This window comes from Moschus berezovskii, chromosome 1 (genome assembly GCF_049115385.1).
Source record: "Moschus berezovskii isolate FMDL1 chromosome 1, NW_MosBer_1.0, whole genome shotgun sequence".
In the NCBI taxonomy this organism is placed as follows: domain Eukaryota; kingdom Metazoa; phylum Chordata; class Mammalia; order Artiodactyla; family Moschidae; genus Moschus; species Moschus berezovskii.
In genome coordinates this window covers 88,596,034-88,612,555 of record NC_142460.1, presented here as the reverse complement: position 1 = coordinate 88,612,555, position 16,522 = coordinate 88,596,034, and the positions used below count along the sequence as shown (strand labels likewise).

The window sequence follows — 16,522 nt, the reverse complement described above, 5'->3', positions numbered from 1 at the left end:
AAACTTCCATACTATCCAATAGATAGGGAGTTAGCAAATTAGTAATATGACTGCTTAATTCCTTTGGTTTATCTATGCCCAAGGCTTTAAAATCATCAAAAGCTAGGCTGCCAAGGAAAATAAGCTACTTAATATACTTAGATTAATTTAATCTTAATATAAGGGTTTCATGCTGAAGACAGCAGGCATTACCCCCTTTTTTTCCTGCTGGGCAGAACTAAGACCACAAATAGAAGTTACAAAAAGTCAGATTTGGGTTCATCATGATAAAGGACCAGTTGGAGACAGGGCTGCTACACTGCACAACTCCATGGGCCATGATTCACCTAGTCCCCAAGCTAGACCCCAGCCCCTGGACTGTGCAGGGCACAGCAACACTGCAGCCCCAGAGCCCTGACCAGAGCAGTGCCATATGTCACAGCTGATTTGAGAAGAATACAGTTCCCTGTGATGGAATCTCTTCAGTCTGCCGCAAAGTGACAATAAGTCAAGGGTGTTGAAGAGATGGTTCCTGTGGTCAGGAGTCTGACTGGGACTTCTCCATTCTTAGTTTATGAAACATTTGTAGAGCATCCATTGTACATTAGGCACAGACCTCAGCCCAGGGATAAAAAAAAAAATTAGACACCATTCCTGCACCCAGGGAAGACAGCTAGCCCCACCCACTTAGTAATACTATGCTCCCCATAGCAGTATGGGGTCCTGACATGTCTGTAAGTGGCAGCTGAAACTGCGTCACCGTGTCCCCTGCCTTTAAGATTAATGTGATTCTCTCCTTCCTGGAAGGAAATGCCACACCTGTACTTCTACAGATTTGATGTCCATGATTAAGGACACACACTGCTAACAGTTATCAGATTAAAATTCTCAAATTTATTGCTTTCAATATAGGTTTATTGCAGTTATGAAAGAGAGGCTAGAGAAAGTCTGATTTCAGTGACAAAGGTCCTTTGATCTTAGAAAAAGCTGTTAAGAGAGAGAAAAAAACAAAAAACTACTACTTGCTTTACAGTTAGATATGTATAGATAAATAATATCTTCTGCAAAGGTTACCAAAACGTTAATGTCTAAAAGTAATGAGGTACTCTGGGTAAGCCTGGTAGTCATAAAATACCACAAATAAATTTGGATTTTTCAGACAATCTGTGACAGTGTCATATGAGTCAGTAGGATTTTGGTGGTCCTTTGGAGGAGGTACAATTAATGATCTGTTTCCAACTGTATAGGATCCAGTGAGGACTCGCACATAATACATACGCTTCTTCCCGTTTACGTCTGGTCTGGAGTACACATCACTGGCGGAGTAACTGGCTTTGACAGCGAAATAGGTTCCCTTTCCATATGCTGTAGCTGTGACAAGAAAAACAAACCATCCTTAAGAATTTCCAATTAGTCTATAATTTGACACACTGATCCAATATGTCAAATAATGTTAAAAATAATGTTTGTTTCTCTCTAAAGCCTCTTTTAAAAAGTTTGTGTGTGTTTTTAAATTTTTAAAAATCATTCCTCCACCCTGGAGGGCCAGTCAGTCCCTTTGGGATGAAATATACTGATTCTAACCTAAAACTTTGGCTGTCACATAGCCCCCAACCGTGAGAGAACACAATGCCATCCACACTGTCCCCAGCTGGCTTGGACTCTCATGGCTGACACCTCCTTTGAAGCAGCCAGGTTACGTGCCTCCTTACCATTCTTTCCGGCGTAACTGCGGTTAAAGCCTCTTCGGTTGACAAGTGCCACTGAGTCAGCATCTGTCCCATGGAAGAGCAGCTTCTCATTGGTCATCTGGCCGTTCTTGGCATCCATGTTATTTTTCTTTGTCTGATAGTGTTTCCAGAGCTCTGGATTCTGAATCCTCTCAATCTGCAAGTCAATGAGGAAAAGTTTCCTGTCAGTGCTAAGAGCCCTTGGCAAGATACAGGAGATGAAACATGACCACTATTTTTCTTAAGTACAGATTACAATAAACAGCAGATTCAATGTCAGATTACACATTCTGCATTCAGAAATCTTTTTAGGTCTAGAGTTTCAGAGAAATAGGCCTAGGTAAGAATATTAACTTAATTTTCAACATCTTTTACGCACCATATGAGAGCAGACAATGTTTAGGATCTTAAGTCCTCAGTATATGAACTTGGCTGACCAAAGCCTCTCCAGCTTCTAACTGCTCCTGTTGCCATCTGTCTCACTGTCACTTTGCTGTACTCGTCCCCAGATCTGGGACACTGGTTTATCTAGCCATGTTCTCACAGGGGGAGAAGAACTAGAGTATCTGGGCAAGAGGGAAATTTTAATTAATGAAAATTAATCTCTGGTCCAGTTGGAAGAGTGGAATGGGAGGGGATCTGGTTATAGACCAAAGTGGCCATGCTTTGACCATACTCTTTGGCCTCCAGGATCATGGTGGAAACTCCTTGAGCCTTGGATTTCAGATCAGTTTCTACATTCCCCTAATCACCAGGTAGTGGCAGTTTCATAAGCTTGACTTGGGAAAGAGAGGGGTGGGCGAAGGGGGCCAGGACCCTTATGACTAGGCACAAGGTGAAGGTTCTATGTGGTCAGAATCTTCTAGTTCAAAGAACTCTCAAGTCTGACACTATTATTACGTGCCTTTATCTGTTTTATTTTTTCAGTTTTGGTTTTCTTATTTAAGATAGTTTGCCCACTAGTTCCAAGTCTCAGCATTATCATGTATTTTATTGATCCAATTTATAATCTTAAATTTTATTCTTCCTTTTGCCTACAACTAAGTTTTTAATCTTCAAACTGTCCACTTCCATTTTATTTCTATTTACTTTAAATTTTACTCATTTAAAAAATAATTGTATTTATTTATGGTTCTGGGTCTTTGTCACTGTAAGGGCTTTCCTCTAGTTGTGGCGAGTGGGGACTACTCTCTAGCTGGGGGTGAGGCTTCTCATTGTGGTAGCTTCTCTTGTCATGGAGCACAGGCTGTAGGGCATGCAGGCTCAGTAGTTGTGACACAAGGGCTTAGCCACTCTATAGCATATGGGATCTTCCCAGGTCGGGGATCAAACTCATGTCTCCTGCATTGGAAGGTGGATTCTTTACCACACTGAGCCACCAAGGAAGCCCTATTTTATTCACTTTTTAAAGCCTTAAAATTTTATTCTTATAGTGTTTTGAAACCATTCTTTTAAAATTTATTTTTAATTGAAAGATAATTATTTAAAATTATGCTCATAATTCAATAAAAATAAAAAGTTTGATACATTACCTGCAAAAAATATTCTTGCAAAAACTTACCCAAGACTTTCAGTCTAACTCTTAAGTTTACCAGAAATAAAGAGGACAGAGGAATAACTTAAATGATTCCATGAGGAATCAAACAAATTAGAATCTATAAGAAAACCGCTTGGATTCTTAAAGAATCTAGGCAAGATAGAGTCAGAATGTGGAATATTCTACAACACAACTAGCTTAAACTCTTCTAAAGTTTCAGTATCATGAAAAATAATGTTTAAAAATGCAGGAGTACTGTTCTAGATCAGAAGAGATGAAGGAGATATTAATATAATGACCAAGTGCAATGTGTGAATCCAGATGGAGGCAGGGGTTGAGGGGACGCTCTAAGAAAGCTGTTTTGACCGACTGGGGAAATTTGAATATTGACTCTCTATTGGATATTATTAAATAAAAATGCTAACTTTCTTACATGGAATAATGATGTTTGTGCTATTTAGGAGAATGCCTTTATTCTTACAAGACATGTGCTAAAATATTTAGGAGTGTCATGATATCTGCAACCTACTTTCAGTTGTTTCAGGAAAAACAGAGCAAGGGGGAAGAAAGCAAATGTTACAAAATTGTTGAGTCTAGGTGGAAGTTCATAAGTGTTAAAAAATCTTAGTCACAAAACATGATAGTCGTGGAGGATGACAGACCACCCATTTTCCATGTTAGTCTTTTTGTATGACAGATACCTCCCCAGAGGTACTTTAAGGTACAATCTAAAGCTCTGCTTTTACTGGTGTCATAGACCAAGATTTCGCATAGGATTTTATTTGAGGGTTTCCCTGGCGGTCCAGTAAGTTAAGAATCCACCTGCCAATGCAGGGGACATGGGTTTGATCCCTGGTCCAGGAAGATCCCACATACGTGGGGCAACAAAGCCCATGTGTCACAAGTACTGAGCCAGAACTCCAGAGACCAGGAGCTGCAACTACAAGCCCGTGCACCACAACTGAAGCCCGTGCGCCTAGAGCCTGTGCTCCTCAGCAAGGGAAGACACTGCAACAAGAAGCCAGCACACTGCAGCTAGAGAGCTGCCCCCGCTCGTCACAATTAGAGAAAACCTGCACACAGCAACGAAGACCCAGCACAGTCCAAAATAAATAATAAATATATATATATATTTTAAAGATTTTATTTGAAAAAAGGGTTCCACTAGAAAAGAGTGAAGTCATTTCTCTAGTGAAGGTCTGTCAACACATGGTAAGCCTTCAGGGCCCACTGCAAACATTTCCGGTCAACTGGGTGATCCTGTTCAATCTAGAATTGGCATCTCATCACAGTGTGCCAGAGCCCGAGCCCCAGAGGACTATAATTGGTATTTTGAATGAAACTTCTCCCAGAACCAGATCATCACTGAGCTGTGTACTTGAATTACATTTTCTTGGTACCACATAGAATTGTTTTGCTCAACAGGTTTATTTAGAGGGATCTATCTATTTGGCAAGCTTTTTTTTTCTTCCAGTTTTATCGCAATACAGTTTTCATACGTATAGCACTGTATAAGTTTAAGGTGTGCAACATAGAGATTTGGCTTAAATATATCATGAAACAATCACCACAAGTCCAGTGAACATCTATCATTTCATAAAGATATAAAATTAATGAAACAGGAACAACTTTTTTCCTTGTGATGAGAACTCTAGGATCCACTCTCCCAACAACTATCACACCTGACATAGTGTGTGAAAGCAGTGTTAATTATATTTATCTTGTTGCACATGACATCCCCAGGACTCCTTTATCTTATAACCACAAGTTTGTACCTTTTACCTACCTTTCAACCCATTCCCTCTGCTGGTACCCCCTGCCTCTGACAACCACAAATCTTCTCTCTTTCTCTATGATGAGTCTGTTTATTTTTGCAGTATAATTGACCTATAACACCATGCTAGATCCTATTATATAACATAGTGATTCAATACTTCCATGTATTTCAAAGTGATCCACATACGAAGTGCAGCTATGTGACACAATTACTGACCATATTCTCCACACTGCACATTTCATACCTGTGACTCCACTACTGTGCAACTGGAAGTTTGTACCTCTTAATCTCTCTCACCTATTCCTCTCCTTCCTATATTGAGAGACTAAAAAAAAAAATACACTGGCATAAAATTTGATATTGAATTCATTGTGAGGATGACTTGGAAGATATTCTCTTGTACTTATTCACAGGAGAACTCTCTCAGGAGTCAGTCTCAGTATTATGAAGAACTAAGTCTCCTAATCAAATGCTTTGCTCTTTGATTTATAGACATTATAAAACTTAAAGCTGAGTGTTTACTTCTATGCATTGTCTACTGGGAAGCACAAGGACAAATTCGAGGGCCTTCTTCTAGTAACTATCTGCTGCTGCTGCTGCTAAGTCACTTCAGTCGTGTCCGACTCTGTGTGATCCCATAGACAGAAGCCCACCAGGCTCCCCCATCCCTGGGATTCTCCAGGCAAGAACACTGGAGGGGGTTGCCATTCCCTTCTCCAATGTGTGAAAAGTGAAAGTGAAGTCGCTCAGTCGTGTCCAACCCATAGCGACCCCACAGACTGCAGCCCACCAGGCTCCTCCATCCATGGGATTCTCCAGGCAAGAGTACTGGAGTGGCTTGCCATTGCCTTCTCCGAGTAACTATCTAGGACCTCATAAAATACATGTTATGTATTTTTGTAAACTAATGGTACTAACAGTATTAGGAAACTAATTTCCCTACCCTCTTTTTTTGTCCATTTTCTTCATTTATTTATGTTATTTGAAGTACAGCTTTGTAGGACACTTCAAATCTTTTTTTGAATTATTATCATCATCATTTAAGTACATGAATAATGGAGTGGTGGCAGTGCAAAAAGAGAATAAGAGAAAATTTGCAGAGAAAGAAAATACAGGCCTTATTGAAAGACTTGTTATTATGGATGAAAGGAATGTACTCAAAGATCTCTAGCTTTCCTCAGAAAGTGGGAAGGAAGGGGAAATGATGAGATAAGTTAAGCTTTAGGGAAATTGAGTTAGCAGACAAATATTCAAGCGGAGATATTTTTTAGGCCACTGGGAGTATGTTCCAGAGCTTGAGTCAAAGATCTAGACTGGTGATGCTGATTTGAGAACTATCAATGCTGAAATAATAGCTGCAGGTGAGAGGAGGGAAAACAATTCTTGGTAAAGTGCAGAGACAGAATGGTGGTGGTGGTTTAGCTGCTCAGTCGTGTGCGACTCTTGGGACCCCATGGACTGTACCCGCCAGGCTCCTCTGTCCATGGAATTTCCCAGGCAAGACTACTGAAGTGGGTTGCCATTCCCTTCTCCAGCAGAGACAGGATACCAACATATAAATCTGTGGGTAACCGAGGATTAGGGGTTTAGAGGAGAAACAGATACTAGAGATAATGAAAGGAAATGAGTTAAGAAGGAGAAAGCATCAAAATAATATTGCCCTACAAATCCAAGGAGAAAACAATTTCAAAAAGCAAACTTTTTAAACTACTCTTTAAAAGCAGAAGATGCCAAAATAAAGGAAATGAACAAGGAAAGGACCACTGGATTATCAAGGAAGAGGGCACTGTTGATCTGTGAATGGTGGTGCAGAAGCATACAATCCTGATCTGAGGAGCCTCCCTGTGTCTCTTTGTCGTGCTTGCTAGTTATCAACTCCAACTCAGGAGCCATATTTAGGCATTTTTATTAGCTTGCTTCACAAAGTAAATATGTATCTTTAGTGTTATAATATCATATTGCAATCTAATGTGATACTGTAATAACTAACACAAGAATCTCAATGACTCTAATCATAGTGACAGGAGGAGGATCTAGAATTTAAAACCTAATTACCATAAAATATTCTAATTCTGGGTAAAAAAAATGTGATGTGAATGAAAATGTATTTATCCAGGACCATGACAGCCCTTTTTCTACCATGAAGAATCTCCATATCAGCAGAAGGCTTACCTTCTCTATGATGTGTGCACAGGTTTCCTGAAACTTGCTTGCCACAGTTCTGTATTCTGGATGATCAGGCTGTAGCTCAACCACACAGACTTTCTGCTGCTTCATATCACTCCAGTATGGGGGCAGCTCAACTGCAAAATAGACATTTGAAAACTCCCTCGCACCTGTAGAAGCCTCATCTACATAGTCCATATTCCTGGTATGCTTTGAAAAACTGACTATCATTTGTGCTCTTGTTTTACAATCTAATAATTTGAAGTGTACAAGAAGCCTCTTATCTTTTTAGAAGAACGTTTCCAAAATGTGAACCACAGATAACCCAAATCAGAACCAACTATAATGCTTGTTTTAAAAAAAAAAAACCCTCACAGAGACTTTTGCGTGGTCCACTGAATAAGACTTCATCTTCTAATGCAGGGGGCACGAGTTCAATCCCTGGCCATGGAACTAAGAGCCCACATGCTGCAGAGCAACTAAGCTCACGAATTGTAACAAAGAGCCCCCTCACCTCAATGAAGACCCAGCACAGCCAAAAACAACAAAGACAAACAAAAAAAAGCTCTCACAGATCTACTGAATCAAAATCTCTGAGGGCAGAACCTGCATCTTACAGGTTTGATCATGCTCAGATTTGAGAACTCTTGGTGTAGTATAACTCAGCCACATATTCTGCTCAGTCTTTAATCAGTCATAATTTAATAATTTTGCAATATAAATGATTTTCCTACAATGTTTGCAATAAATAGTCATTAATGTTTAGTTTACAAATGCATGGCTTTCTGCCAAAACACCACCATCCTCCGAATCCATTCTTTCATTATTCCTCACAGCACCCTTAAGAGCTAGGTGGGTGGGAGGTTTAGCTATGTGGCAGGCTGGGGGTGGCATCCCTGTCTCCCCTTCTGCTAAACAGACTACTGTACTTGTCATTTCCCCAGGGTTGCTCAGAGTCTGAGGAATTTGTTCACATTGATCTCCCAATGTACTGAAAGCCATTTAGTAGTTTTCAGTGGGGGATTTTTGTGGTTCAAAGGCAGGAATAGCTGTCTACACAAGACGAGCTTTCCCTTCTCGGGAACCTTGAAGGCTGCTTCCTGATGTTTGTGTCAAGGATTCTTATCCTCAGGCAGAGGAGAAAGTGACTTCTGGGAGACCCTACAGGCTCCCCATTCACTCAGTCATTAGTCACAGACTCCGAGTGCCCACTCTCTTAACTGTTTTCCTTTTGCTCTAGAAAGCCTTAGGCTACTTTACAGCCCATGGCATTCCCTTTCCTGACTGAAGCAGCCATTACCCCCAACCCCCGCCAGCAAAACTGACTCCGGGAAGCTTGTAAATTGCAGAGAAAAGAACAAATGCAGCGTCTGACTATTGCTACCATGAAGATAATGACGATCAGCTGTTGGGTGCACCCATGCTGTATCTTCCTGGCCAAAGTGTAAGCTCCTTCAACCCAGAGACCAAGTTTTCTATTTTCTTCCATGAGGGTTACTTGGATTATATCTACTTGAACAACATTTTGATGTATGTACAACACACAACACAGACGTAAAGTAATGGACAGCAAGCATGAAAGTTTGAGTCACCTTCAGATTTTGTATGGCGCTGAACAGATAAGCTGTTTCCTTTTGCATCTGTAGCGATGTATGTCTTCAAGTCCACTGTGTAGCTCTGATTATTGATTTTGACATCAATTGTCTTTCTCTTTTGTTTCTTTGCATCCTCCAATTGCATGTTGGTTATTTTGTCAAAACTATGAAATTTATTATTATAGTCCTCATATTGCCATTCTACAAAATCACTGGTGCGATCTGCCAGAGATTCCTGTTCTTTGGACAATCTAACCCTCTTGATCATGTCCTCAATTGTATTTCTAGCCTGTATCACATCTTTGGTAATTCCAGTAACCTCAATCAAAGGTCTTTCACGGTTCAAGGAAATGGAAATATTTAGCTTCTTCTGAAGCTCATCCAATTCTTTATATTCATTTATATCAAAGTTTTTGATACATTCATCTTCACTGTTGTAGGGACACTGTTCCTTTTGAATGAGGTCCTGTATCCACAAGAGAGCGTCTTCCACATTTTTTACATTTCTGCCACACACCTGAAAAACTGCTAATTCTGTTTTCTTTTCTAAAACCAGAGTCTGTTTTTTGGGAGATTTACTTGAGAAGCCCAAAAATGCTAAAAAAGAAAAGAAAAGAATATTAGCTATTTCTCTTTCTTTCTCTCTTCCTTCCTTTCTTTCCTTCTCCCTCCCTCTCTCTCTTTTTCTTTCTTTCTTTGCCACCATGCTGTACATTACATTCCCAGGACTTGCTTATAACTGGATGTTTTTACTCTTTTGACCAATTTTACCCATTTCACCCACTTCTCATTCCCCTCTGCCCACCAAGACCACCCACCCTACCTCTGGCAATCATCAGTCTGTCTTCTATATGAGTTCAGTATTTTTTAAAGATTCCACATATAAGGGCTGTCATTGAGTATTTGTCTTTCTCTGTCTTATTTCACTTATCATAATGTCCTCAAGGTCCAACCATGTTGTTGCAAGTGCCAGGATTTCCTTCTTCTTTATGGCTGAGTAATATTTCATTATATATATAATATTTTATATATAATGTTGCATTATATATATGTACATATATATACATCTGCCCTCCCTCTTGAGAGTACTGGTGTTTTAAAAGCTACTTTGAAGGTGGGAAAAGCCTAGCTTTCAAATAGGGACAGGATGGATCCTCCTTTCAAATAGGAACTGTATGAGTAATATTTCATTACATATATATTTAATGAAATAAATATATAAATAATATATATAATTTATTTATATAAATAAATATATAACATCTTCTTTCTAATCCAGCTTTCAGTGGTTCCATGTTGTGGCTACTGAAAACAATGGTGCAATGAACATGGATTCAAGAAAATGATTTCATTTCCTTCAGATAAATATCCTGAAATCGAATTGCTAGATCATATGGTGTTTCTATTTTTAATCTTTTGAGGAACCTCCATACTGTTTTCCACAGTGGCTGTACCAATTTACATTCCTACCAAAAGAGCACAAGTTTTCCCTTTTCTCCACATCCTCACCAACAATTGTTATTTCCTGCCTTTTCTTTTTAATCATTTATTTTCCCCTATGTTTTCTTCTAGAAGTTTTATGGGCAGGTCTTAATATTTGAGTCTTTAATCCTTTTTTTTGTTTTTGCCAGGCCACATGGTATGTGGGATCTTAGTTCCCCAGCCAGGGATGAAACCTGTGCCCCCTGCAGTGGAAAAGCAGACTTTTAATTTCACTGGACCACCAAGAAAATCCCTTGTCTTTTTGCCAATAGCTGTTCATCATGTGAGGTGATCACTCATTATGATTTTTATTTATATTTCCCTGATTAATAATGTTGAGCACTTTTCCATATACCTATTGGCCATTTGTATATCTTTTTTTGAAAAATGCCTATTTAGATACTCTTATCTTAAAATCAGATTGTTTGCTTTTTTTCATTTGAGTTGTATGAGTTCTTTATATATTTTGGATGTAACACCTTACCAGATATACAATTTGCAAACATTTTCTTCCATTCAGTGGGTTGCCTTTTCATTTTGTTGATGAATTCCTTTGCTGTGCAGAAGCTTTTTAGTTTGATGTAGTTATACTTACTCATTTTTGCTTTTGCTATTTGTACTATTAGTGTCAAATCTAAAAAGAAATCATTGCTAAGACCAATGTCAAGGAGCTTACCTATATGTTTTCTTCTAGGAGTTTTATAGTTTCAAGTCTTATGTTCAAGTCTTTAATCTGTTTTGATTTGATTTTTGTGTCCAGTGTAAGATAGTGGTCCCGTTTCATTCTTTTGCATGTGGCTGTCCAGTTTATAGGCTTTTGAAGCAAGCACCCAACACTGTTTATTGATGAGACTATCCTTTCCCCACTGTATATTCTTGGCTCCCATGTTGTAAATTAATTAAACATGTGCCTGAGTTTAATTCTGGGCTCTCTATGGTGTTGGTCTCTATTAATCTATGTTTCTATTTTTATCAGTACCAAACTGTTTTGATTATTGTATCTTTGTAATATAGTTTGAAATCAAAAGTATAATGCTTCTAGCCTTGTTCTTCTTCCTCAAAATTGATTTGGCTATTTGTGGTCTTTTGTGGTTCCATGAAGATTTTAAAATTGTTTATTCTACCTTCTGTGAAAAGTGCCATTGGAATTTTGATAGGGATTACATTGAATCTACAGTCTGCTTTAAGCAGTATGGATATTTTAACAATATTAATCCTTCCAATCCATGAGCATAAACTATATTTCCATTTATTTGTATCTTCTTCAGTTTCTTTCATCAATATTTTATAGTTTTCACAGTACAGGTTTTTCACCTCCTTGGTTAAATTTATTTCTGGGATTTTATTCTTTTTGATGCAATTATAAATGAGATCGTTTTCTTAATTTCTCTTTGTGATAGTTCATTAAAGATTAGCTAATTTCAAATCAGACAGAGAGAGACAAACTGATAATGAGGAATTTGAAAAAAAAACAACTCATAGATAAAGAGATCAGACTTGTGGTCACTAGGAGGCTGGAGGGCAAGGGTTGAAGGCAACTGGAGAAAGGTAGTCAAAAGATACAAACTTCCAATTACAAGGTAAATAAGTACCAGGAATGTAATATACAGAATGATGGCTATGATATTGTGATTTATCAGAAAAAATATATTTGGTCATCTGAATGGCCAAATATTTTTCTCATATATACAGTATTTGGCTTGTGACTGGCATTGAAAGTGGAGGGCCATCTTGTTACACTGAGAGCCCTTTGCCTGTGAAATCTGATTCCATCTCTGAGTAGATGATGTCAAAACCAAGTTGAATCCTCAGACACCCTGCTGGGGTCTGAGAATTGCTTATGGCTACAGGAAAGCCTCCACACATACATTGGAATTTGGTCCAAAAACCTTCATTAATGACTGTAGTTAACACTACTATATGCTGTATATGAAAGCTGTTAAGAAAGTAAATTCTAAGAGTTCTTGTCACAAGAAAAAAAAATTCTTCTATTCTTCTTTCTCTTTTTATTGGATCTATGTGAGATGATGGATGCTAACTAAATTGTTAATAGTAATCATTTCACAATAATATAAGTCAAACTATTATGTTGTATATCTTAAACTTATACAGAGACGTATGTCAACTGTATCTCCATAAAACTGGAAGAAAGCTAATAAACTTCCAAAAAAGGATAGCTGTTTCTCATGTGAAACAGCTATATAAGGAACATGTATTTCATAAAAATGAACAACTCACATGCTATTTTAGACCTCATAGACTGTTGTAAAGAAGCCTGAGGTCCTCGTTTCTTCATGTTGTCATAAAATACATCCAGTACTTGAGGCTGAAAGATAACAACTTTAACTTTTTTCATAGACTGGACTAATCTTTTCTGAATAAATTCTTCAATGGCATCAATTATGGCTGCTGCAACCTTATCTGGGTCTCGTCCGGCACTACCTGGAAAGGCAAATAATAAAAATAAAAATAATTAGGGGAAAAAGGCCCAACTGGAAAAGAGTGAAGAATAAATTAGGGATTCCAATTCTCAGAATAAATTCCCACTCGTCAACTCTCATCACCATGGACTTTACTAACAAGGCATCAGCAAACACTCCTGAAGTCCTAGATGCAATGGGGACTTTTTGTTCCAGGACGTCAGGAACAGCCCAACAATGAACAGTGAAACATAACTTGGTGTCTGATGTTCTTATTTGCTCTACTCAGCTGATCCCAGCTCACTGTGTCCCTCTGTTACAAAGCACAGTTAACCTCTCTTGGCTCACTAGTGTCCTTAAAAGACCCAGAAAAAGTAAAAGATGATAATGTATGTTGACATATACTGCTATTTAAAGAGAACAATGATTACTTTTTGTTGAGTCATTTCTTGACTTTATGGATATATTCTTTTCTCTCAGATGTCTTTGGGTACCTGATTTAAAATGACCTAATTCTGTAAGACACCTAAATCCATAAGCTATTTGTTATCATCTGTAATTCTATGCACACAAATTATCCATGAGCCTCCAAGAAGTTTTGCCTCCTACAGTCAGTGCAATTTTAGCTGAGTTAGTTGCAGGGTTCAAGGTTGCCACCCGAGCAAGGTCTTTTCCTATATTAAGCATGCTTCATATCTTGATTTCCCAAGCCTGCTGCCTAAATAAAAGTATGAAAATTCCTTGAAAAGACTCATGAAAAGTCAGGGAAGCAGTTCCATATGAATAGCAGCTATCATATTGAGGGAGCTGCTGCTGCTGCTGCTAAGTTGCTTCAGTCGTGTCCGACTCTGTTCAACCCCATAGATGGCAGCCCACCAAGCTCCCCCATCCCTGGGATTCTCCAGGCAAGAACACTGGAGTGAGTTGCCATTTCCTTCTCCAATGCGTGAAAGTGAAGTCGCTCAGTCATGTCTGACTCTTCGCGACCCCATGGACTGCAGCCTACCAGGCTCCTCCGTCCATGGGATTTTCCAGGCAAGAGTACTGGAGTGGATTGCCATTGCCTTCTCCGATATTGAGGGAGGGAGGCAGGCAATGTGAAAGTCCTCTGGGCAGCTTGGTGTGATAGACGAAAGGCCCACTTGGATTATCCCTGTTCATTGTGCCCACTGTTATTGCAGAGAGGAAAGCAACTCTCTCTGACCTGGCTGTGGAGACAACTGTAGTAATGTAGACAATTCCCATATAAAACAAACTTAGAGGGTTTGTGCAGAGTTTTTTGATTACATGATCAGAGAAAGAGAGAAACTCTCATTGTAAAGCTGTAGTTATTCCATGCTATTTGGAAGAATCTAAATGGTAGTGTTCAGATACATTCATCCACTCTCAACAATCTAAGCACGTCGGACACGGAGGATGTGACATGTGGGGATGAACAGGTGTTCAACAGGTAAAGTATGGGAAACTGAGGGAAAGGCTTTGCCAGACAGAACTATGTAAGGGGTGTGATACGTAGAGCTTGATGTGTTCAGGGGAACAGATCTGGTTTTTAGAAAGTTAAACAAGGAATAGGGGGTGAATGGAGGAAGCACTGGCGCAGGGAGCCCAGTTCTAAAGAGGAGTCTATAAGTAAAGGTTTAGGCAAAAGATAAGAGATGAACAAAGAGAAGAGGCCAGAATGAAGAGCTGGGTCTCGGGGTTGAGGAGATATTCAGGAATTAAAGTCAGCAGAGCCAGGTGACCGACTGGCTTTACACTTGCCCCTTTGTTCCCTGTCCTTTGCCACCCACATCCTTCATGTGTGTTTCACACGTCACACTGCGCTGTGGTCGTTTGCTAACATGTCTGTGTCTCCTAACAGGTCAGGTGCCCCTTCTGAACTGAACCTTTTTCTCAGTCATCAAACTAATTAATAAGCTAATGCACACAGGAGTGGTAAAGAGTGTAGAATCAAAGATTCTAGATAGAAAGTGGTATTTTTAACATGCTTGGGGTTATAAGAGGAAGGGCAGGTGTGGGGAGAAGACAATGAACTGGAGTTTAGAGTTTGCTTTCAGCTTGAGATGCCTGCAGGTAACACTGAGTTCTCCCCCCTCAAGCAGGTGCCTGTGAGGAACAGGGAGAGGGCTTCCTTTACTTCCAGCAACTGTCTCGATTACAGTCTCAACTCAAAAACACCACTAAGGAAGAAAACTCCTCCATCTGTCAGTCTAAGGGTCTGCTCAGGTAGGGACAGCGACAGGGAAAAAACACGAGCAAGAAATTGCTAACCTTGATTTATTTGTGCAGACCAGCAATGCAACCAGGTCAGTGGAAAAAACAACAGATTTTCAGTAACCCAGAAATATTTATACAAAACTAAAACTGCCCCTTTTCCTTATTTCTTCTCTGACTCCACTCAGGGACTCCCTTGGGAAGGTCGGTGCCACCCTGAGGCTGCCTGCTTTCTTGGCACAATTAAAGTTAAGGCAGAAACACAAGACTAGAGCTCAGAGGAAAAAGCAGATGGAGGTAGAGACTAGAGAGTCATTAGTGGGCATCCATAAAAAATGACAGCAGGACAGACAAATAGATAATACACTGGCTAATCTGCTAGGACTGAATGATATTACAAAGAGAATGGAAGAATAAAGGGTATATAAATCATACTTTCAGATATAGAGAACCAAAGAGACATAACATTCTATGTGGGAAAATTAAGAGGAATGAAAAATATAAGAGAAATCAAAATATGGGATAGAGGATGAGAAGAAGGCCCAGAAAGTAACAAGGATGGTTAGGTTTATTAGGCTGAGCTTTTGGAGGGCCTAAAATGCCAGTATGAGACACTCAAACTTGGATTCCTGAGCAATGGAATGTTTAACCCAGTGCTGTGGCTTCTCTCTCTGGGACCAGTCATCTCCAGCCACTTCAAGCCTGAGCAGCTCCCTTAAGGGAGACCAAGCAGGAGTACCTGATTCATGCACGTGACTCAGATTCCTGGGGAAACAGCTCAAAGAGCATCACCTTACAAATGATAAGCCCAAAGCACCATCCTTATCAAAGAAGACTCATACAATCATTACACAGTCTGAGGAAAACATGAAACTCCAAAGAGGCAGGCAGGCTGAAAGGAGGAAGGCCTAGATTTTCTGACTCAATAGAATCCACTGAGTTCTGTTGACTGAGAGGCTGAGATGCCCCGTGACCAGCCCCTTGTTGAGGAGGCAAGAGAGGAAGGATGGCCATGCCATCTGGAGGAAGCGAGGTCCATGCACTGGTGTTTCAGTGAAGAGGGGTAGAGGGGACAGTGAAGACTAAATAATGGGACATGTGTAGGGGGTGAAAAAGAGAAAAGAGCTGATGAAAGTAATGAGAAACAGACTTTTTCTCTCCCTTCCATATTAGAAAGCAAATGTCTACTATGCCGATCCTCTCTTCCGTTTTCTTCATTTTCCCCTTTTACTTAAACTACCCTCAGGCTTTGCTCCTTGCCTCAGGGGCTGCCCTGAGTTGAGGAAACTGACTGATGCCGACTCAGCGGTAAGTACATTAACCATCAGCACCAAATCGGAGGGAAAGTGGTCGCCTTGGGATTCAGCCTAGACAGCCAGAGGCCACAGACCTGTCCCGATGGCTGGCAGGCAAACAGACGAGTAATGGCGTTTTTCACACTCTTGCAAAACACAGGTGACTGATCTCTTGACATCATTTCCACCAATGACATGAATGATATTCTTGCACTTCAAAAGCCCACCTTCAGTAATTATATAATCACCATGGCCCTGTTGAGCTGGGAAACATGAAACAAAAAGACAAAATTAGAGGCTGAACCCACTCTCTGTTTAAAAAGGAAA

At 39.7% G+C, this 16,522-nt stretch overlaps 1 protein-coding gene across 1 annotated transcript in view; it reads right to left on the bottom strand.

Moving 5' to 3' along the window:
• Nucleotides 1-854: 854 nt before the first annotated feature.
• Nucleotides 855-16,522, bottom strand: part of PARP14 (poly(ADP-ribose) polymerase family member 14) — a 47,348-nt gene continuing 31,680 nt past the window's right edge. The window contains exons 12-17 of the mRNA XM_055394773.2: nt 16,291-16,458; nt 12,505-12,708; nt 8,782-9,381; nt 7,196-7,326; nt 1,692-1,866; nt 855-1,350 (exon numbers count right to left, since the gene is read on the bottom strand). Coding sequence (XP_055250748.2) covers nt 1,061-1,350; nt 1,692-1,866; nt 7,196-7,326; nt 8,782-9,381; nt 12,505-12,708; nt 16,291-16,458 — 1,568 coding nt within the window. The 3' untranslated portion in view covers nt 855-1,060. The remainder of the gene's footprint in view (nt 1,351-1,691; nt 1,867-7,195; nt 7,327-8,781; nt 9,382-12,504; nt 12,709-16,290; nt 16,459-16,522) is intronic.